Source organism: Dysidea avara, chromosome 4 (assembly GCF_963678975.1).
Source record: "Dysidea avara chromosome 4, odDysAvar1.4, whole genome shotgun sequence".
Lineage (NCBI taxonomy): Eukaryota > Metazoa > Porifera > Demospongiae > Dictyoceratida > Dysideidae > Dysidea > Dysidea avara.
The window spans coordinates 47,288,360-47,311,621 of NC_089275.1; the positions used below are offsets into that span (position 1 = coordinate 47,288,360).

Below are 23,262 nucleotides of genomic sequence, written 5' to 3' on the forward strand. Positions count from 1 at the left end.
ATGTCTGTGTGCCTTGTCTTTCCTTTTACAGTGTATCTTCAATCAGGTTGGTCTTTGTCCTACGTCGTACAAATTATTGAGGAGTTAATTTTCTCTATCAACGCTTTCCTTGAGTAGAATATTTAGATGCTCCAAACTTATTTAAGTGCTTACGTTTGGTGGATACCTATAACTTCACGATAGGTTCAAGACCATGCCTATTATGTGATGTTAATTGATTAATAATGATTGAGCACCAAGACCACAACTTATCAATCTATTTACTCGATCATGATGACACACCCTATTATTATTGGTCTAGTCATATTCGTAATGCTAGCACAGTGAAAATTTGAAATAGTAGTATATACATAGCAGCAAATAATCACCTCTCAGTAGTGTTCACTGTTGAATTTTATGGTTGTGAAGTTTTAAAAGCAGTTTAAAAAGTTGTTACTGGCTTAAACACCTGCTAAAGCGATAATTGTTTTTAGAGGCACTAACTACGCATGAAGGTGCTGGGTGACAGTTTGAGTTTGGTTTTGCAGTAAAGGATATGTCTGCCTTTCAAACTAAAAGTATTTAATATGTCAGTAATTCTTGAGCAATAAACTGATTTTGGCTATCAAAGTGATATAGCTCTTCTACAATGGCATAGGGTGGGGAGTATTTGCCCCAAATGCCCCATGCTGGATCCGCCATTGGAGCCAAGCGATAGAAAGTAGTGAAACAAGAGATGATGGTATTACAGCATAGCTCAGGGGGAAATCCCTACTTTGGCATTAAACAAAGACATTGTTATAACTTGCCAATGCCAATGTTGGGATTTTTCCACCAAGCTATATATGCTGTAATACCATCATTCATATATCACTTTTATTGCTAGCTTTGTATCCTTATTTCATTTTTAGATTATTAATTTTTAATAGACTAGTCACAATTCCAGTTTAATTGTATTCACGAGTGAGGTCGTGATCTGCAGCAATCATGAATCAAATAGTGCAGTTTTATCATGAAAGCACACAAGGGCTATCCATTTACTACTAAAGTTGATGAACAGGATTCATGTCAGTCAGAAGGTACTTTTGAGCTTGTTTTACCAAAACGTTACTGTCATTGTTAGGGTACATCGAGGCAGGTTTTTGGGTGATATTAACATGGACCATGCCCAAACCTTTAATTGTCATCCTTACTGTTCAGTACTGCATGGTACCACTCAAATGCAATGCTGTCTCACATGAATGCGAGCAATTAAAAAAACTTGCTAATAAAAGAGCGTGACACCTGTTTTGTTCAATGACATTGCATTTGAGTGGTACCGTATGTGATAATATTAATCAAAGGCTGATCAAAGACTGCTGCCATAGGCGGATACAGGAGACACTGTCAGGGGGGCAAGAAGGTAAAACAGTGTTTATTCTACTAAGAGGACTGAGAAGAAATGAAACTCTGGTACACAAGTTATATTCATTATATTCATTTGCATAACTTTGTTTAGTATAGCTAGCTGGATAAATGAAGGACATATACTTTCTAAATACAATACTCTAGTTGGATATCTTCTGAGAAAATTTTAAAATTAGACCTCCTAGAGATGGAGCATTTTGGATGGAATTTAGCTAATAAAGTGCATGCTTTGCAAAGCATAATAATTTGCAAAGTTTATACATTAGAATTACGAATGTTCTATTAGAGTAGTGACTGCTCTATTAGAGCATCTCAATCTTAGCACAAAAATTATTCAGTGTACAGTTTATAACCGTAAAGTGCATTTATAGTTGTTGTCTTCTATTTGCCCATTGGCTTTCTGTACTTCTGAATACAGTTTAAATGCATGATACCAGTTACTGGTGTCAATATAGTCCTGTAGGTATAGGGGGACAAAGCCCTCCCCCCCCCTCCTCTCCTTGGCACTTTCAGGTCTACCTATGGCTGCTGCCAGTGGTATATACAAATCAGTTGTAAACTGGTTTACAAATAATTGTAACATGGTTAAGTACTTCCTATTGACCACACAGTCTGGCCACTAATTAGTTCAAAGACATCAGATGAAACCAAACACCAGACCAGCACAGGAAGTCACAATACAAGGCAATGAATTTGGCTAATACATCAATAAGATGAATGATCACTCTTGAACAAGTAAACACACAACACTGCACTCATGTAAATCAATGGGAAGCAGTATATACAACCACTGGGCTGAGTCTGTATCTGTATACCACCGCTCATTTGCCAATAATTTAAGCTAACCAAGATTATTAAAGCATTGCACCATTCAACAATGAATATCAGGCACTTCAGCTACACTGCTGTGAGCAGTACAATGGCTGGATGATTGGGACTGGCGGTATACACCTTCTGCTCACATGGAAAATGTGTTACCATTGAATAAACTAGCTAACAATGAATTAACTAGCCATCAAGACAGTTGTTAGTGAGTAAAATAATTCACATTGTAACACAGTGCTCAAACATTAGCCTGCATTTTTGTTCCTTCCGTGTTACAAATAGGCACCTTTGATCTGCACATGCCCCTTACCACTATTTAAATATAACACACCCATTTGATTTGTATCTGATTTGTACGCAACTCCACCATCAGGTCACAAACCTCATGACAATTATAACTTTACAAATTAAAGAATGTAGATAATGAACTGTGGGATAGTATACGTTTGTGTCCATATGCTACTTAACAAGAGGTTGAAACTACATAGGGAACAATGTCCTACATGTAGGGCAGCTACCAGTGCTAGTTATGTAAATGTAATAGTTTTGTAAATAGTTTTAGTTTGGCATTGTTATACAGTAAGTAAGGATGTTTGAAGTCTACAAACCTGATTGCTTGCTTGGAGATTCGTTAATTGCTGTACTAGTATGTAGTTTCTCTGAATTCTCTCTTTTTCGATCATCACTCACGATGCACACAGGAACACCTATATGGTAACACAAGTCATTCACACATGACTACACCTCTACCACTCCCACTAACTACTAATACAAAGTATGTAACCTGATTGAGTACTGACTGATCTCTTCCTCCTTTTAGTCCCTCCCTTCCTGGACTTTGTCTTCTTCTTTCCTCTCTCAGTAGCTACTGGCTCATCAGTTGAGTCATCAGTAGATGATGAATTGTTGACTGGTGTGGGCAATAATGGATAACAGATAACACATACTTAACAATTATAACACTTACAATGTCATAGCTACATGTGGACCTTCATTGTAAGCCATGGTATTTTAAAATCATTACTTTATAATAGACAAAAAGACTAGGAAGGTAATGTACATTTTAACATTTTTAGTGTATCTACTGTACAAACAATAAGAGATAGAAATCAAATTAACAACATGGTCCCATACACTGAATTTTACAATATCACTTACTGGGTCCTAACAGTTGTTTAATGTTACTGGCCACATTGTGCAGTCCAATACGTATAAGAGCTTCTATCACTTTATCCCAACTAGCCAGCTCATCAGTTTTCAGCCATTTACTAAACATTTTCCTACAACATGTTTTGGTGTCATTCTTATCTCCTTCAATGATGTCTAATTCATTTTCATATTTTGGGTCCAGTAACTGTAGTCCTAGGTCATACCAGTGGTTCGCTACTGATGGTATCACATGATTTACTAGATCTCTCAATACAGGACGATCACAACCTACAGTAACATAGATAATGTCTATATGACAGTGTCACACTTACTCACCACTTGCATTGATCCTCACTTCAGCCATTCTAGTACTACAAGCTCAGTACATCAACCTATTTAAAAAAACAATATTCACTAAAAATCATTTAAAATCAGCTTCAGTATTATTATAGATTTTCACAAGACTTACTACTATGGTAAGTGTCAGTGTCTGTTTATTATCTAACACAACAATTAAATTTTCCAGTTTGGCACAAAATGTTTCCAAAACTTGTACATAGTACAGGGGTGGATCCAGGAGACGGCAAGGGGAGGGGCACAAATAGGCTACGTTTTATGTGGTTAGGGAGAGCAGATTTTCTTTTGTTAGTTCGAAGCAACAAATAAGCACCTCATAGTAGTGTCTCACTGTTTATTTATGCCAGTATAGTCTTTGCAGATAGCTGTGAAGTCTTGAAAGCTGTTTAAAAGGTTATATATGAACGTCTCAAACACCAACAACATGATAATTATTTTAGATATACGTAGTTCACACAAAGGTGCTGGGTGACAGTTTGACAGCTGCTTTGACTTTGGTTTCAGGTGAGTTTGCTGAAGTGATTTTGGCCTGAAAAGATTTGTGCGTGGGTGGGTGGGGGGGAAGCATTTGCCTCAAATGCCCCATCCTGGGTCTGCCATTGTAGTGACATTTTGACAAAGATAGTTTCTCATTAGGGCAACGACCCGCACCACAATTCGGTACTGGTCACTGTAGAGCATTAATTAATAATGTTTTAAAGTAAAGTTACTAGAGTTATGAAACTTGATAGCACAATTCTTACCAAACAAATTAAACACCATTACACCATACACCTAGATACAGATATAGTTTTTATGTCACACCATTAACTTGATACTTTTAGTGTAGCTTGTTAGAATAGCCAACATTATAGTCAAGTGATTGATGAAACCCTTGAATAATAAAAATTCTGTGGGTTTGGTTTGTCATAAATGCATATTATGATGTAATATGTTACATTTTACTTCAGTCATAGCTACGCTATTGACTAAATGATGCAGGGATTAATTAATGTCCACTAGTATAGCTGCAGGTGTAGGCAAGTTTTCTTGTTTCATTACTCTTTCTATTTTTAAGTCCCCTACTCAAATTTAAAATTCCTAATATTTTCCTTGTATATACCACCGCCTCTAATTTCATTATTGCTGTTATCAATCACGTGCACACATATTTTGGTGCTAAGTGGTAAAACATAAGTACTAGTTCTTAAAAGGCTTTAGCTAACCTTTATAGTAACAGACAGCTTGATTTGGGGTATTTTCTTTAACAATGAATAATGAATAATGACCTCCCACCTGCATGGAAATCCGAATTTTTGTGGATGAGAAACAAGTAATCAAGTTTTCCTGGCCTTACAGTGGTTTACAACCAAACCCATAGCATGTAATACAGGTAACTATACCACCCCAAAAACACCTTCGCTGTAAAAAAGGCGCTCCCAAGAAACTACAAGTACCTGGAACCCAATGTAAAAAAATAAAAAGAAAAACAGCTCAGCTGAAGTGAAAAGTAACTGGTAACTTAAAGAGCTGATATCTGAAGCGGCCAAGAATACAATTGCTAAAGTTTAATCCATGCAAGCAGCCAAGAATACAATTACTAAAGTTTAATCCATGCAAGAACACCTTGGCTATAAAACAGGTGTGTACATGAAAGTAACTGGCAACTGAAATGGCTGATATCTGAAGCGGCCAAGAATGAATGGTCATATACAACTAATTCAAAAATTTAACACTGAACCTTTATAATTCAGCTGTGTTCTATATTCACTCTTGCTGCATCGTGAAGTAATTTCTTTTAACTCTAATTGGCTGGTAATTTGGCCGCCTTTTTTAATAGTCAGTATAATAGAGCAAAAAAAGGCGGCCAAATTACCAGCCAATTAGAGTTAAAAGAAATTACTTTACGATGCAGCAAGAGTGAATATAGAACACAGCCGAATTATAAAGGTTCAGTGTTAAATTTTTGAATTAGTTGTATATGACCATTCATTCTTGGCCGCTTCAGATATCAGCCATTTCAGTTGCCAGTTACTTTCATGTACACACCTGTTTTATAGCCAAGGTGTTCTTGCATGGATTAAACTTTAGTAATTGTATTCTTGGCTGCTTGCATGGATTAAACTTTAGTAATTGTATTCTTGGCCGCTTCAGATATCAGCTCTTCAAGTTACCAATTACTTTTCACTTCAGCTGAGCTGTTTTTCTTTTTGTTTTTTTACATTGGGTTCCAGGTACTTGTAGTTTCTTGGGCGCGCCTTTTTTACAGCAAAGGTGTTTTTGGGGTGGATATCACTCATTTTTGTCAGTGATAGACTCTACATTTGGTTTAAAAGGTAATTTTTTTTTGGAAATGAGCAATTAACATTAATGCAGAATACTATCTTGGAGAGTCAGTAAAATCCATACATAATAATGATTGTTTCATAACACCGTAAATTCGGAAGTATGAATTTACGGTGTAGTATGACTGTTTTATTAGAGTAAATCTATCTTTACTGCCTGCATGTGACGAATATATCTCATATCTGTGCATATTAAATGCTTCAGACACCTAATTAAACTTGCAAGTGCCTAATTAGTTCACAGTTGCTACACAGCTATAAATACATTTGTAATTGTTATCACCATAATCATTTTCATGTTATAACCATTTTTTAATATTTTGGTCACAACTTCAGGATTGGAGCAGCAGAGAAAGGAATAGAGGACTCAACCATCAAGACTTGTATATGGGAGATGGAACAGTATTGCGATGGACAATGCCGGTACTAACCCCTCAAGGGTGTTGCAGTACAGTATAGATGCAAGACCAGAGCCTCGATCGTCACCTTTTGACTGTGGTCACAACTTCAGGATTGGAGCAGCAGAGAAAGGAATGGAGGACTCAATCATCAAGACTCGGGGAGATGGAATAGTATTGCCATGGATAATGCCAGCACTAACCCCTCAAGGATGTCACAGTGCAGTATCGATACAACCACTCCAACCAGTGCATAAGACCAGAGCCTCGATCATCACCTTTTGACTGAAATTTTTATACTTGATGAAGCAATTAAAACAAAAAAGTTGTAGTACTTATACTTTCCTGAGGGAGCATGCCCCCAGAGTCCCAGACTCCCTTGCCTGGTCAGCAGAATAATAGGATTGAGCCTTACTACCACTTTCACCTTTATTCTTGGCCCGGATGTACATATCGGCAACATAATACAGTAGCTATAGAGAATGCTAGTTAATGCCCTAGTCTCGCGTGCCAGACGGTTTGTGTGGGGGGCGGCAAATAAACCGTCTGGTAACTGTTGCACACATTCCGGGACCACTGCCGGAATGTTGGCAGAGCCAATCAGATCGCTTCGCGGACTCTGTGACGAAACAAACACTAATAATTCAAATTGTTAGTGTAATAAAGAACTGAATCTCGGCTACAGATTACTTTTTCGAAAGTTTAACAACGCCATGGGCTTAGGATCTTTGTTTCCCTAGTACAGGGCTCTTAAAAGCGTAGGTATAAGAACGATTATGGTTTACTACGGATTTGTGAAACGGCGAAAATGTCTAGGAAGACGTTCAGCAATGTTCCGAATATGTCATCAGTGCAATTATCGTCTTAGTCTGCTCACAGAGGTGATTGGAACGATTATTACATCATCCTTGGCGCAAAACAATACCGTGATGTAATCTAATTGCATTCCAGTGAGTTCACGGAAAGTGTGCAACAGTGACCAGACGGTTTATTTACCTCCCTCACACAAACCGTCTGGCACGCGAGACTATTAATGCCCCTAGGCAGAGCTATAGGGGTGGGAATTTTTCCCTACTATCACACTATCACAGTAGTTCTTCTCGCAGTTCTTTGCCTGGCCATCATCAACTGCTGTCAAAACATTAGTGTCGTCCCCCAGACCCTTCCTCAAGCATGCTTATCACACAAAAATAACTTAGTTTAGCAGTACACAAACAATTATTCATTGACAGCTTATACTACACTTACCGCATTTTTGAACCATGTATACCACCAGAATCCACCAGATTGACAACTAACACGTGATCTATTTAGGGGAAATCTCGTGGAAAGTCCCTAATTACCTTAAGAGGACACTCATGATACGTGGTTTTAAATTGAATGGTTTAAGAATGTAACTGGATGGTGAGGCGTACTTTAATCGGCTCGACTTTACTGAGAAACTCGAGCCCCTCGTGAGAAACTACATCGCTTGAGCAACGCTTGAAGAAGTAAGAGTCAAGAATACTGAGGTACTCTATGATATATGCCGGTCTTGAATGCTAACGAAAACGAGGAGTGAAGTTTGTGCAACGTGTCACATCGCCACACACTGATTCACCGTGTTTGTGCGATAGGGTTTATCCAGATGCTGAAAGGAAATTCATTCCACCACATGTTGAGAGGAAATTCATTCCAACTTGTGAAGTTATTGATATAGTCATTGTTGGGGTCCACGGGGACATCGATGATCATTTACCAGTCAGCTGTAAGTAATATCACAACAGAAGGAAAGGAACCATTTCCATACCCCTATGGCATACTGATTTTCCTGGTCAGTTTATGTACACCCAACCACAGAAATGTAGAACTTTGGTTGCAGGTGGAAAATAAACACCTTTTTACTCAGTTACAAGAGATTCACCCAGCTGGGATAAAATGTTGAAGTGAATGTCATTAGTACTAACTTGTTCATCAGGTATTGGACAATTCCAAGTGTCCAGATTATGCAGTTGTCCTCTTGTTCAAGTTTACACGTTTAGGCAAGTTCCACAACGTCCTATAATCTATTACTATATCAGTGTGGAATAATGCTTATATAATATTTTTCATATTCCAGGCTTTAGGTGTATTGTATTTAACACCTGCTTGTTGGTTTTTGCAAGCCATCTGGTCATACTGGTTTATCCACTAGCAGTTGAATGTGATCATGGTACATATGTAAGTTGAGACCATGCAAGAACAAAGATACAGGTGTCATGAATTTCAGGTCAGTTAACGTTCAGAGGAATTGTATTATTGCAATTGTTCTTTTTGTAGTTATCAATTATCAGTGACCAGTTTGTGATAGCGTACTTTTGTTTGACTAATGACCTAATGTTCTGGTTTACATGCTTACCCAACAGTTATGTTACTCACTTAACCTGCATATGGGATATATATTTTTTTAGTTCATTTTGATTATCCATCCTTTATTGGTACAGCCTGGCATATTGAGGGAGGTTATTCCATTGCTTGATAGTTCTTGGAAAGTAACTCTGTTGGTAAGCAAGTGTTCTAGTTGGAGGAATTATATATCTGTATTGGTGATGCAATCTAGTTGGATATGAAGTAGGCTTGAAATACTCAGGGAGCTGGATAGATGGCAAAGCGTGATGTAATACTCTATATAGTAAGTTCAAACGATCAATACATCTTCTGCTCTGTAGGCTCTTCCAATGCAGTTGATCCAACAGGTAAGTGACACTACTCATTGGATTGTAATCCGATGCTACCCATCTTGCAGCACGACGTTGTACCTTCTCTAAAGTATTGATTAAGTATAGCTGGTGAGGGTCCCAGACACAACTAGCATATTCCAGCAGAGGACGTATTGATGTTAAATAGGCTGTTATCTTAACTTCTTTGGAGCATTTACTTATATTACGTTTAAGAAAGTTGAGACTTTTAGTTGCTTTGCCGCAAAGATGATCGATGTGGTGGGACCAAGACATTGATTGGTGGAATATGACCCCTAGATATGGATGCTGACTCTTCAGTTCCAGAGCTTTATTGTCAATGCTGTAGGTGGTGAGCATGGGAGTTTTGCTTCTTGAACAACGTAGAAAAACACACTTTTCAACATTTAGTTTCATTTGCCAAGTTTTAGCCCAGTGGAAGACTTTATTTAGATCTTGTTGTAGGATGCTATTGTCTTCTTCTGAATCAATAATTCTGTAAATAATACAGTCATCGGCAAAGAGACGAATCGAGGAGTTGATATTTGTAGATATGTCATTGATGTAAAGTAGGAACATTAATGGCCCAAGTACAGTGCCTTGTGGGACACCTGACTTTACTGGAACAAACCTGGAAGTTACATTATTTAGCACTACTCTTTGTTTGCGTTGTGTTAGCCAAGCCTTAATCCATTGATGAAGGTCTCCTTGTATTCCATAGTGTGATAGTTTCTGTAATAATCGTTTATGAGGAACTGAGTCAAAAGCTTTTGAGAAATCTAATAAAATTAGATCTATTTGTTTCTGTTGGTCCATTACCTTTAAGATTTCCTCTGTTAGCATTACTAGTTGGGATTGACATGAGTACTTAGGCCTAAAACCGTGTTGGCAATTATTGAGGATATTATTTTGGTCTACATGATTCATAATTGAGTGAAAAACAATATGTTCCATTACCTTGCAACAGGTAGAGGTAAGAGAAATTGGTCGATAATTATTAGCTGAGTTTCGGTTGCCTTTCTTATGTACAGGGACAACATTTGCTGTTAGCCAGTCAGTTGGAAGATTGTTGGTGGTAAAAGATTGGGTAAAAATTACCTGGAGTATAGGTGCAATTTCAGCTCTGCATAATTTCAGTATTTGCGTAGGAATCCCATCAGGACCTGGAGCCTTGCTAGTATCCAATTGTTGAAGTAAGTTTTCAATTCCTTCGGTTGAAAATATAATGTGGTCACAAATGGGATACGTAGGAATGTCCAGATTTGGAGTTTCGTTATCTTCGTCAGTAAAAAAAGTGTAGAACTGATCATTAAATGCATTAGCAATGTCAACAGAAGAAGTAAGCAATGGAATAACCTCCCTAATCACATCATCGATACAGAGTCACTAGAACAGTTTAATAATTGTATTTTTGGACTAGATTTGTTGTAATTAACCCCCTTTTTGTTTTGAGGGTCCCCCCCCCTCCTGGATGTAACCAGCACTGAGTGCTGTCTTTCCAGTATCTAATCATAATCATAATCATATTGATTTTTTGTACATTCTCTTTTTAATTCAGTGCCTGCTGGATTGTTTCGTCAGATATCGAAATAGGTGTCTTTGGTGTTGTGACCGATGTTCCAGGTCAGTTTGCATGTGTGTTTCAGGTCAGTTGACGTACAGAAGAATTGTATTATTGCAATTGTTGTTTTTGTAGTTATCAATTATCACTGTATACTAGTGATGTGAATTTGCAGGTCAGTCTACTCAGATGTATCGGGTATAGTGTTGATGGGTTCAAACAAATATCCAGTGTAGACTGTAGTGGCATCAAGGGTGTTTATTTCCAGGTCAGTTTACATGTTGTGATGTTAGTGATTTTTTCCTAGTACCCAGATGTTAAGTGTATTGTATTTAATGCCCACCTGTTATGTTTTTAAATTATGGTATATCAGTTAAGATGGAGATACTAGCTTATGTTAGCTATATGCAGCTTGCTATGGTTACCCCATAAAAATAACGGTTTGAAAAGTTACTTCACTTTTCAGACAATTATTTAAATAATTATAACTGGGGCACACCGTGCCTTTTCTGCGGTATGCTATGGTCCCTACTCTAGTTGAAAATTCCAAATTTTTACTTGTTCAATTGTGTACTACAGTTTAATGTATCACATGAATATGCTAAAGCTGTAAGATATGTACTGTATGCATACAAATTTTTGTTGAAGACATGATTTCTTGCGGATTTCACAGTTGCTTAGCTAACTCTATGTTAAATAACAGATAGCCTGAGTGAAAAATGAGTGATCCACAAAAATGAAACTGCTGAAATTCGTTGATCACTGAATATCACATTTTAAATGCATTGTGCATAAAAATCAAATAAATGTTCATTTTTTAGATTACAGCTTTTTACTCTAATAGAGCAAACACCTGTTGGCAAAATACTCTGATAGAACAGTTATTTTGGTAATCAACTGTTTGGTTAATTGATGGTCAGATAATTGACTCTCCACTGTATTAGTCATATAATTAGTGTACGTAAGCCAACTGTCCATAATACCTGTCCCATTCTTGTTTATAGGTGCTGCTAGAAAGTAACAATCATGGTCGTACATGTATACTGCTGTGCATGTTGGGAAGTTTCAAGCCAACTTGGGTGATGGCTCCCTGACTTTTCAATTAGAATAGACTGCATTTACCTTCTGACCCACCTGTTCTGCCATCCTTTTGTGCAGAAGTACCTGCTTTGTACACGAGTTATCAGCTAAAGATATAGGTATAGGCTATTTATTATATCAAGACTCACAGTAGTGAGTCGCGCGGCCAAGAAACTACAAAGCGCATGCCCAATTAAAAGACGCGCGGCCACTACTGTGAGTTATTTACGTGTAGGGCCGGTTTTGCAATATTAGTCCTAGATTACGCAACATCTCTCAATAGATTTGTATTGCGTTACGTGTAAAAAAATCTTTAGGAGTCGTCATCATAGTTTTCTTGCGACCTCGCTAAAATAAAAAAAGTAACCATCGCAAAATAAAAAATAGGCGTATTTCACTTTATTTCTCTACCTTATGTTATAACTACTGTCACGTTATACCAGTCAACATAGTCGTGTTTGTATAGTCCATCTAGCACTGACATTATCCAATCCTGGTTTGCCTATACGCGTATTTTCTTCAATCAAACCTCTAATCCCTACAATAACTTTTAAAGACACGACGTGGACACAAACTCTAATGCCTGATAAACAAGTTGTGATAGCGTGCTGAACCGTAAGTTCCCTAGGGATGGCGTTTTAAGCAGAAATCTTTTAAATTCCATTTAGTGCCACACCCCATGCGAGCGTTTATAAATCGCCAGTTGTCTTATGGTGTGAAGAACAAAATCACTAGCGAAGGTGCTTTAAGCATACTCTTCAATTCTCTATTTACATGTAATTTTTAATAGATTAACCACAAAGGCTGGTAAGGTGAATACAAAAGGTAACAAGCCTTTAGGGGTTACCACCTCTATGTAGTGTGTACCATGTAGCTTGTGTTGTGGCTTTCATTAAGTATTATACACACACAAATGGTGCAACAAAATTTTGTAATGGATTGCTCGAATGTGGTTCGTGGTGTTGTGGCTCGAATGTGGTTCGTGGTTTGCCAGTGACCATGTATGAGTTGGGGTTGTTCCACACAACTTACACAATATTCAAATTTCATGATGGCCATGAAAATTTCTTGCCATATGGTAAACATACAACAATGTGTAACAACGTTAATCAACATCACATCAAGACTTGACTAAAAATAGTTCCAACAATAGTGATGATTTCTTGTATGTCAGCATGACGATACTGAGACCTGTAAAAGAATAAGTAGGCACTGAAGTTAACCTTAAATTAAACACTCATGCAACTGACCTGGAACATCGGTCGCAACACCAAAAACACTTGTTTCGATATCTGATGACACAATCCAGCAGGCACTGAATTAAAAGAGAATGTACAAAAAAATCAATATGCTGGGCTGTATCAATAATAGCATGGATAATCAAAATGAACAAAAATTATATCCCAGGCTAAGTGAATGAATAATGTGATTAACTGATTATGTAAAAAGCAATGAAAACCGATGATAACAACAGGACAAGGTTACAATGTAGACTATGTAGTTAACAATAAAACAAAGTATCAAGTTTTACTTGTTGTATTGTAGTATTAATGAAGACTCAATGTAATCCTGCAGTGCATTATCCTGCAGGTGTCCAAATGATGCCTTCAGTATTGAAAATACTCTTTGTCTCTTTCAACAGCTGCTGAGGACGGTTGGACCAACACTACCATTTGTGTAGCTGATGACCAATTTGGGAGTTCTTCACTGTGATTTAGCCACCAAAGGAGGGTGTCTACATCTGGTGAGGTATCGGCTGCTTTTGCAACATATTGAGGAAACTCAGATTTGAGATCATCCAAAATGCTCTGACTATTAAGAAAGGTGAAGTTCCGTAATGTGCTAACAATAGTGATATCTGGTTTCATTTCCTTTAGTTTGGCTGGGACAAAAAGACGAGCAGCTTTGAAGGCAGACAAACTCGCAGACAGTTCATTAGAAAACTTAGTTTTGAAATATTGCAATCCTGGTTGAATCTGTGCTTTTCCATATTGTATAAACTTGTTGAGCAGTTCAGTTGATCTGCCAACCATCTTGTCGGCCACAGCATGGAGATTGGGAAAGTTTTGTAACTTTATAGCTGCTTCTAATGTGCTAAATATCTCATAGCACCTGAATACCAAGGCACTATACTTCAAGTTGGCATGTTGCCTTAACAAATGGCTCCCCTGCATCAACAACTGCTGCAAGTTCTAATTGTAGAAATTCAACTTTGCGCCTGTCAGAAAACAACTGCCTGAGCTTGCTACTTGTTGCAGGTGATGCCTTTGTTTCTTTTAAAAAAGGTAAAACATCCCCAAAAAGTAAAAACATCTGATGAAAAACCCCACCACCTGGTAACACTAAATCACTTTACTGATATTCCTGTTTCAGTTCTCCATTCTACTTTTACAAGAGAACTATGAGTAAACAAACTTATCCACAATGTGATTAAATTCACCCAAAATAGGTGTATCGAATTTCTCACCTACTAGGTCAACCGTATGTGAGTAGCAGCCAACATCTACAACATACAAAAAAACAATTTTGATAGTTCATATAACACAACCATTCACTGATGCCCTATCATGCATGCATGCCAGTACTTTATTTGCACAGATTCCATATGTAACTTGCAGAATGCTTATGACTTCCTGGGAAATTTCTTCACCTGTCATAGACTTTGTGAGTATCTGAAATTTAATCAACCTTTGCTTGAGTTGCTTGTCAGAAATAAAGCGCAGCACAACTGCAAAGGCTTCCCCAAGCCTTGTAGTTCCATCAAAAATCACAGACACATACTGCTCACTCAGTTCTTCATCTATTCTTGGCTGTGAACAAATGGTGTAAGATCAAACATTCCTCTAACATCAGTTAATCTGTATGCATGCTCTTCAAGTATTTCATGTAGGGACTCTACTTTTGTTAATGGAATTTCAGCCTTCAAGAAAGCTGTTCCCACCTTCACACGATACAATTTCTGAGCTTCAGGCAAGCTTTTTCCTTTTGGGTTAGCATTAGCTTCATAGGCTTTTAGTGATTCTACAATTGATTTATCAGCGATTTGTTGTTTGGTTCTTGCTGATTTACTGGTCTTGTGCTTCAATGATGCCACATGGTTCTTGATAATACTTCGCTTAAGTGACAACTCTTCTCGACAGCTATGACAAAACAATTTTCCAGCTGAAATTCCAAAAAACTCACCTGGAAACTCAGAACATATTTGAGCGGGAGTGGGATCAGTGCTACAGGATGACGATGAAACTTTGCGTTTCTTTCCTTTTGGTGAATTTTGTCAGACAATTCTTTTCCGACACAGATCTGAAGATGTTGGCCTTCGCAAACTGATAACAGTGACCTGTTACTAGTAGTTTTGTTCTGAGCTGTTTCAGTAGTACTTGTATGCTGCTTTGAGAAGAAATCTCACCACCAGAGTCATATTCACTTGAAGAATCAGATGAAATATCACAAATTTGTTGTACCATTTTGTCTTTTTCCCCAGCTGCCATGCTTATGATATTGTAGAGAACTGGCGTACCTCGTGGCAAGTTTATAGCTATTTCAAATATAAGCGCACAGTTAACAAAAATAATTTTTGAAGTGCTTTAATCATTCTTTACTATAATGTTTAAAATTTTCGCCTATTATGTTCGCATTATGCTCAATGCTTCCAAATCTTATGTTTCTCAGGCCAAAACTCAGCAAAGTTCAGGATTGGTAAAAAAAATAAAAGTATTAATTTCTGCTGGCTGCAAAGCAGTCTAGCTCAGTAGCTAAACTACGTACATTACGATTACTGTACTGATTGAATGATTGATTGATTTATTATTTTTTACTCACAACAATCAGCACAATGCCATTCCTCCTTGTTGGAGTGATACAATTAAACAACAACAAACTAAACATACATGCATATAACACGAAGCAAGACAATAACAAACATTACACCACACACAAATAACACTGAATTAGCTAAATAGGTGGCTTCTTGTATAGTCTCAAAAGCAGAGCCAATTATTGCTGCCTGACATAGGCCATTTGTCAGGCAAATATCATGCATGGCCAACCATAATGGAACCTGCTTGACAAAATGTCAGGTCAAAATAGAAGGAAGGTAGAGAGTTTTATAGTGAAGCATTGTCAATCAATTAGACAACAATGATTGTATTATTATAGGTTGAGTCATGCACTCTATTCTATCAATGTATTGTAAGGATTTTCGATGCATTGTGTAAAACAGTAGCATATCGATGTCAGGTAATGCTTTAGGTTGCCTGACATTTTCACTGAGATTTGCAAAAATATTATAATTGTCTCTGCTCAAAAGTCTCTAAAAGAGTGAAGTTCTTTAACGTCAGCTGACAAGGAATTCCACAAATGAGTGACTTTGTACTGAAAAAATCCTTGAGTAAAAAATTACATCAAGTTGTGTCATATAACCAGTTATATATTTGGTGATCCTCACTTTGTGATGAGTAGCTAGTACTTGCAACCTCTTGTGGCGTTATCTCTGTTTGCAAGGTTAGCACATGATTAATTAATATTTTTTTACAGAAAATAAAGGGTCAGTCGGGCCTGAGAAACAAAAGATTTTAGTTAAAGTGGCTTAAATCATCACTATAACTTTATGGAACTACTTACGTTTTATAAGCCAAATTACTTACCAGTGCCTATAAGCAAGAGTTTATACATAATATATGAACTCTTGCTATAAGGCAATGCAACAGCAAGTTTTGATGTACAACTTTCCAAAGACTATTTACGGCGGGATTTCTGCAAGTGGCTGGTTCCCCCCAGACTAATAGTTTTTGTAATTAATGTACATGCACATATGCTTATTTGTACTCCTCAACACTTCCTTGCCATGTCCACACAAGTGTAGCTAATCACTAACCCTGCTTTAGTGCTCACATGTGACCAAGGACTCGTTTACGTATCTTATTTCAATATTAAATGATGGTTCTCATTCATTCACACTAGCCTCGTATTCTTTCCAAATGTGTTAACTCCACTACATGAATAAAATACCTCCTGACAACACACAGTAGTCCTGCAAAATTAGCTGCCACGCCTCTCGTTTTATTAATTCTGCATTACTTTTGAGTTAATACTTTCATTTTATATGTCAGCCTAGCTACTGATCCTGTAGCTACAAGGCCACTCTAAATAAATTCTCTGTTTCCCGTCCTGGACTCAAGCATATTTGCATGCGGGCGGGTGGCCCATTTCCATTATACGATGGGCAGCTTATCAAGCCATTATTTGCCTGGCACAACCATAAAAAAACTGCAAAAAAACATGCTTAAGCTTGTTCCTTCCTTTTGAAGTTGCAAAAATAGCACAAACGTAAAGTTTGTGCCGACTTGATAGCACTGCTGACACGTGAGCTAACATGGTTTCAAGTGAGCCTGTCAGTATGCAACAATAACCGGAAAATAATGGAAGAATACGGAATAATGGAATATTTAGAGCTGACAGTAACTAGATGCGGGCGGTGGACGGGAAACAGAGTATTTGGAGTGGCCTAAAGAGCTTATCAAGTTGAAGTGGCCTAAGCATACAGACTTATGTTCGTTTCGAGGTCCGTTTTGTAGCAAACGACTTCTTCATGATGCTGAACCACTCAAACAAACACTTTAATATGTATCATGTCACTTACTTTATGAAGTATGCCTCGACGAAGGATAATGAGAGAATCAGGATGAGACACTGTACTAGTAAGGCACGTAAAACACAGGGTTTTACTCTTTTCACCACCTTTCATAACCCTTACGTAATATTAAGCTCAAAAGCATCCAGACTTCCTACTGTAGTTGTTGCTCTCTCTCTTCGACTTTAGGGCACGCATCTAGTAGTTGCCGCGAGTAGTCGACTTTAGGGGATGCGTCCAGTAGTTGCCGCGAGTAGTAGACTTTAGCGACTCGAGGGGTCCGCCACGACCTTAAAATCCTGTACGAGATTCCGAATCCCACGAAATTTCAGGCAAGATTCCGGATTCCAAGAAATATTTAAATTACTGAAATCCAATTAACTAGGCAGATGCTAGCAGCATCGCGGGGCGAGCCTGAAGGGAATAAGTGTTTTATATTATTATCTTTGTGGTTGTATAGCTTGTAAATATCTCATGTACCTCTAGCATTTACTTTTAAAAAAAATTTAGAAGCTATGGCTAGGTAATATGTTGTGGGTAATTCATTTATTCATGATTATTATAGTTTTACTGCTTGGAGTATAGGTCATAATTGAATGTTGGTCTTATTATCTAGCCATTCGTGCTAATGGAAGATAAGCACATTATATAAAAGTACGGGGTTGAAATGTGGTTTGAGCACCAGTAGGAAAAAGGACAGGAAAAGCACAGGTAATGTACCGTTCACATTGGAATTCATTTAAGGAATTTTCTCCTCTGGCTGGCCATGTTACTATAGTTGATTGCAATGAATGTCTGATATTTTGCTCATCGGTCATGGTCTGAGGAATGGTTGGAACAAAAGTTCTACATACATATATCTGGGTTGTTGTGATCTTCTGTTATGTTTGTAGGTGAATCAGGTTGCTTTACATGTGTAGGTCAGATGGCACGGATACTGTAGGTACATTTGTAAGATGATCATTTCAGGTAAAGCTGATATATTATCATGATTGATTGTAATATTACTGAAGTATACATTATTTGCTATCAACCACTGCAAGGCAGTCAGTATCTTTGATCGTCGCACACATATAACTGGTGAAATTAACATTTGTTCTACTTTTGACAATCCCTACAAAAGGAAGTGTTAAATGGTTATTAGACATCATGTGTGTGAGGAACATAACTTACAATAAGTTCTGGATCAGGATCCATATTATTAGCAGCAGAAAATAGCTTTGGGACATGGCTATCATTGTGACAACGCCTACAGGTACTTATGTCAATTATTGAAATGCTTGGGAATTTTTCAAGACATATTGAACAGTGCCAATTCAGCATGAAATTCTGTAATCTTGGCAATGACTGCAGGGTCACTAATGTCAACTGGTACATGACGTTGGACATGTTGTGATTGGTCCACATTCACACCAGTATTTGTTACTACACCAACATTTGAAGCACATCAATATAAACAAATCATGAAAATTGAGTCACAATAGTCATTGTTAGTGCGATATGCACATATAAACCATCTGCAAGAATGTGGTAGTGAATTTAGACCATAATCAGTTGTATTTTTTATCAGTTGTATAGGATTCAGTTTAATATTTTATGAACAGCAATTACTAATCTATTATACTCAAATATTTTGGTGAGTTTTATAAATTTATATACAAACGTACTAATCCTGCCTTCTCTGCAGTATGATTGTGTCCCTTTACTCTTGTGTAAATTGAGCACGTCTTCTCTGATATTCTCTTCGTCTTTCTTCTGCTACCTGTGAAGTTTCTCGATCTCTTCTCAATCTATACTGCTCTCTTCTCAAAGGCGTTCTTCCCTATCCATCATGGACAACGAAGTTTATTTCATGGCTGACAACATGTGCCGCGGCGTGCCGGTAGACGAGACGAGCAGTGCTGTAATCTACGCCGTTTATTTTTCCGTGACATGGTCGATGACACGAGCATATATGGAAGTGCCGTAGTCTACGCCGTTTATTTTTCCGTGACATGGTCGATGACACGAGCATATATGGAAGTGCTGTAATCTTCGCCGTTTACTTTACCGTGGCATGGAGTATAGTGGGCATTAATTCGGTGAGTTTTCCGATTTCTTTTGTAATTGTTTGCGCATGGTTGATGACACAAATTTACGTGGGCGACTCGCTAGTGTGGGGCTCGCTCAGGCTCGCCCCAATCAGGCTCGCCCCAACAAAATTAAAATCCTGTACTCAAACAAAATTAATGACACGCTAGCCCTACAGCAATGCGTGGAAAGGTAACAGCTACCTCGAGCTACTCTCTTGGATAGACGATCAGTGCCTCGGACACTCTTATCGAATGCCGGCGAGCTCAGACAATGCTGCTCAACTTCGTGTTCAACTCGCACCTAAACTTCATTAGCTATACTCATTGTAGACTTCGCTGTACCTGGGATAGGCTCTGGATTCGCCTTGTGGTTCGCTGTTAATCGGAGACACAACTACAGACTCGGCAAAACTCGAGGCTCGACTATTCAGCAGTTCGACTCTACACTCGTGCTCTGTTGAATCCATAAAAACTCTTAAACACCTATATAGACGCAATAAGTTTAAAGCGAAGTGAAATTAACAGCTCAAGGCAAGTTATAACAGGCCAACAAGCTTATAGCTGCATCTCGAGCTGCATACCACGAGTTGCACGCTATTAGAATATCCGGAATTATTCGGAAATTCACGGACTTTAATCAACCAAAAGATTCCAGATTCCAAGGCAAGACTCCAGATTTTGTGCGAGATTCCGAGGGATTCCAAATGACTTGTACGGGATTCCAGCCCGTGACGGACCCCTCGGACTTTAGGGGAAGCGTCCAGTAGTTGCCACGAGTAGTAGACTTTAGGGGAAGCGTCTAGTAGTGTTAGCGTTAGGGTTAGGGTTAGAGTTCAGCTTTGGTTTCTTAGGGTTAGGGTTAGGTTCTTCTTACTATATACAGCTTATTTCGTTAGTCACATTTATAATATACAAAAGAAGGGAGTCAATGGAGCTAGCAGCGGTAGCATAATCGGTAGCACACTGGACCATCACACTGGGATCCTGGGTTCGATCCCTCTTCAATACTGCACTTCTTTTTCGCCTTTTTGGTTCACCGTTATTTTTCTAAGTTCTGTAGGGTTATGAAATAGGGTGAAAAGAGTGATACTCGTAAAAGGGTAAAACACATTAGCGGAGAATCCCTCAGTATTATCATAGATAGTAGAGGGGGGATTCGAAACTAGGTAATCTGACACCTTTTGTTCGCACCTACAACCACGTAACCACAAGCACGCGAGCTATATTATCACGCACGCCACTAGCCAATTTAGCCGTTAGAAGGCCTGCATGGCTGAAGTGAGCAGCACAGCACATGTTAATGTCGATGCGAAGGAGCTATTTCAAAGTGTTATTACACCTGCTCTAAGTGATGACGGACTCACTGTTCCAACTGAAGCAGCCAAGGCGTGTTTGCAAGCTGCCAACAAGTTTGGTGACGCCTTTAAGGAACCTTCTAGAGAAAATGGATGGAAAAGCTTGAGAATGGATGGATGGAAAAGCTTTCAGAGTTTTGAGAATGGATGGAAAAGCTTTCTTGATGTAGCAAAAATACCATGTGATCCATTGTTTTACCAACACTTCTCTCAAGAGTTGTTCGGAAAGCTTCTTCAAATGAAGCAAAAGCCAGCTTCAGTATCTTTGTGTGAAGAGGAAGTAACAACAGCAAGTCTAACTTCTGATGAGGAAAATGCTGTACGTTATGTTGCTGGGTATGTGTTGAGAAAGATCAAGGATGGATTAAAATTACCTGATGACAAACCCATCTTAGATATTTTAACACAACTGATTCAAACACCAATAGTCCATTTGTTGCAGTTCTGAGGACTGGACAAATAGGATTGACCGAGGTGGACTAACTCACATAACAGATCAAGGCTTTGAATGCTTCTATGCTATAGAGTATTGCATCCGAAGTTACTTAAGACTAGACAAGGTTGATGAGGTGGATAGTACATTTCGAGCAAGGCTGGAGGATGCAATAATATCAGATGATGATGTCCAGTTTTCCTGGTACTTGACAGGCGTAATGGAGCAATGCAGGAAGAGAATGTTTGCAACTCATCATTAAGAAGTGGGTCACAATCAGAGGGTTTTCCTTTGCCAATTCTATTGTAGTTGTATAAACAAGAGAGCAAAAAGGGCACTGGTAAATCCAAAGGACTTTGAAGCTCACTTTTTACTTAATCACTAACAATTACTATTGTATGTGTACCATAATTTTAATCTGACTTGAATAATTAAATGAGTAAAAAATTCATTTATGCAATTAATAAAATTAATTATTCAAACAGAATCACTGTCACTGTGAGCGTTATCTTCTACGATCACTTCATCGTTTCTTCAAAAGCATTTATAATTGGGCTTCCTCAAGATCATGGCTTCGTTTATTTGCCCCTCTGCAGTTGCCATTGCCTATCATGATTTTCACATTTACGCTGTTAATAACTTGGCACAAAACATTGCCCACCTTTACTTCTTGAATCGGTCACTTGCACATTAATTACTCTCATTTCTAACAACTAAACACACTGTAAAATACTCACAAAAAATTATGCATATAACTCACTCTGATTCTGTGATATTGATCCAAGGAATTTCTACTGGATCGCTGTCCAAAGCGACGTAGACTAGCCAATCGCTTTGGAGCAGTTAGTCGAGATCTCCTGGGCATGACCATATTCCTTAACAGCAAGCTATTCTGTTAAAATGAATGCAGCGTACAAATCAAATTATTCCCAGATGGTTATTAATCCTATACAAGACCAAATACAAGTATCAATAATATTATTAAGCACTATGCATACATGAGCAATCAAAACCATGGTTTTTAACCATGCTAAGTCACATAGTGACTGAAACAGAGTGCTATAAAATTCATACCACACAAATTTAGCGAATTTATGTACATTACAACAAAGGGTTTATTATATCATGAAATTCCCAATAGCAAGTTATTTCCTGAAAACATACCAAAAAGTAATAACAATAAATTTAAATCGGTTTTACTACTAGACATCTAATACATACAGTAACATACAGCATTGTTTACTAAGCAAGTTCACAGAAAATGAGTCGAAAATGTTAAGGCATACAGCCTTGACAGGGAGGAAAAAATTTGATATGTCATACTTTTCATTGAGAGATAAGGCCATTCCAAATAAATTCTCTGTTTCCCGTCCACCGCCTGCATCTGGTTACTGTCAGCTCTAAAACTTCCATTATTCCGTATTCTTCCATTATTTTCCGGTTATTCTTGCATACTGACAGGCTCAGTAAAAGCCATCTCGAAACGATGTCAGCTCAGTGCTATCAAGTTGGCACACACTTCACATTTGTGTTATTTTTGCAACTTAAAAACGAAGGAAGGAACAAGCTTAAGTATGCTTTTATGCAGCTTTTTATGGTTGTGCCAGGTAAATAATGGCTTGAAAAGCTGCCAATCTTATAATGAAATAATGAAAATGGACCGCCCACCCGCATGCAAATATGCCTGAGTCCAGGACGGGAAACAGAAAATTTATTTGGAGTGGCCTAACGGATAGACTGCAGCTTAATTTAAACTCATTTGTACACGTTGACAAAGAATATCACACCACTAACGTTTGTGCAAAATTGGGTGCAAATGCGAGCTAATGTACAACAATAAGAGGGAGGAAAAAATTTAGCCGGCAAAAGTGAAAATGGGGTAAATTCATTGAAACTTCAGATATATATGCACATAGGCGGATCTAGGAGGCATTGTCAGGGGGGCCAAGGGGGGGCAAAAAGTTTTAGTGTACAAAAGTGTTTATTCCACTAAGAGG

The 23,262-nt window shown here is 38.0% G+C and overlaps 3 protein-coding genes and 1 long non-coding RNA gene across 5 annotated transcripts in view; 1 reads left to right on the forward strand and 3 right to left on the reverse strand.

Moving 5' to 3' along the window:
- Positions 1-17,661, reverse strand: part of LOC136252504 (protein NLRC3-like) — a 51,919-nt gene extending 34,258 nt beyond the window's left edge. The window contains exons 1-5 of one of the 2 annotated variants that reach the window (XM_066044956.1): positions 17,415-17,661; positions 3,697-3,752; positions 3,370-3,648; positions 2,996-3,121; positions 2,820-2,918 (exon numbers count right to left, since the gene is read on the reverse strand). In XM_066044956.1, the coding sequence (XP_065901028.1) occupies positions 2,820-2,918; positions 2,996-3,121; positions 3,370-3,648; positions 3,697-3,724 (532 nt within the window). In that variant the 5' untranslated portion in view covers positions 3,725-3,752; positions 17,415-17,661. Of the gene's footprint in view, positions 1-2,819; positions 2,919-2,995; positions 3,122-3,369; positions 3,649-3,696; positions 3,753-7,687; positions 7,977-17,414 lie in introns of those variants that run through there. The other variant, XM_066044955.1, reaches the window with a different exon arrangement.
- The window catches only part of LOC136252508 (trans-L-3-hydroxyproline dehydratase-like), a 182,577-nt gene that overhangs the window by 93,573 nt on the left and 65,742 nt on the right, over positions 1-23,262 (reverse strand). The window lies entirely within an intron of this gene.
- On the forward strand, positions 20,637-21,700 carry LOC136252506 (uncharacterized). The gene is made up of 2 exons (XM_066044959.1): positions 20,637-21,168; positions 21,228-21,700. Exons 1-2 carry the CDS (start codon positions 20,747-20,749, stop codon positions 21,313-21,315), a joined length of 510 nt encoding a protein of 169 aa, XP_065901031.1. The 5' UTR covers positions 20,637-20,746; the 3' UTR covers positions 21,316-21,700.
- LOC136252507 (uncharacterized) lies at positions 21,667-23,167 on the reverse strand. The gene is made up of 3 exons (XR_010699593.1): positions 22,026-23,167; positions 21,927-21,978; positions 21,667-21,871 (listed from the first exon to the last, which is right to left on the reverse strand). It is a non-coding gene; the product is annotated as an uncharacterized lncRNA (long non-coding RNA).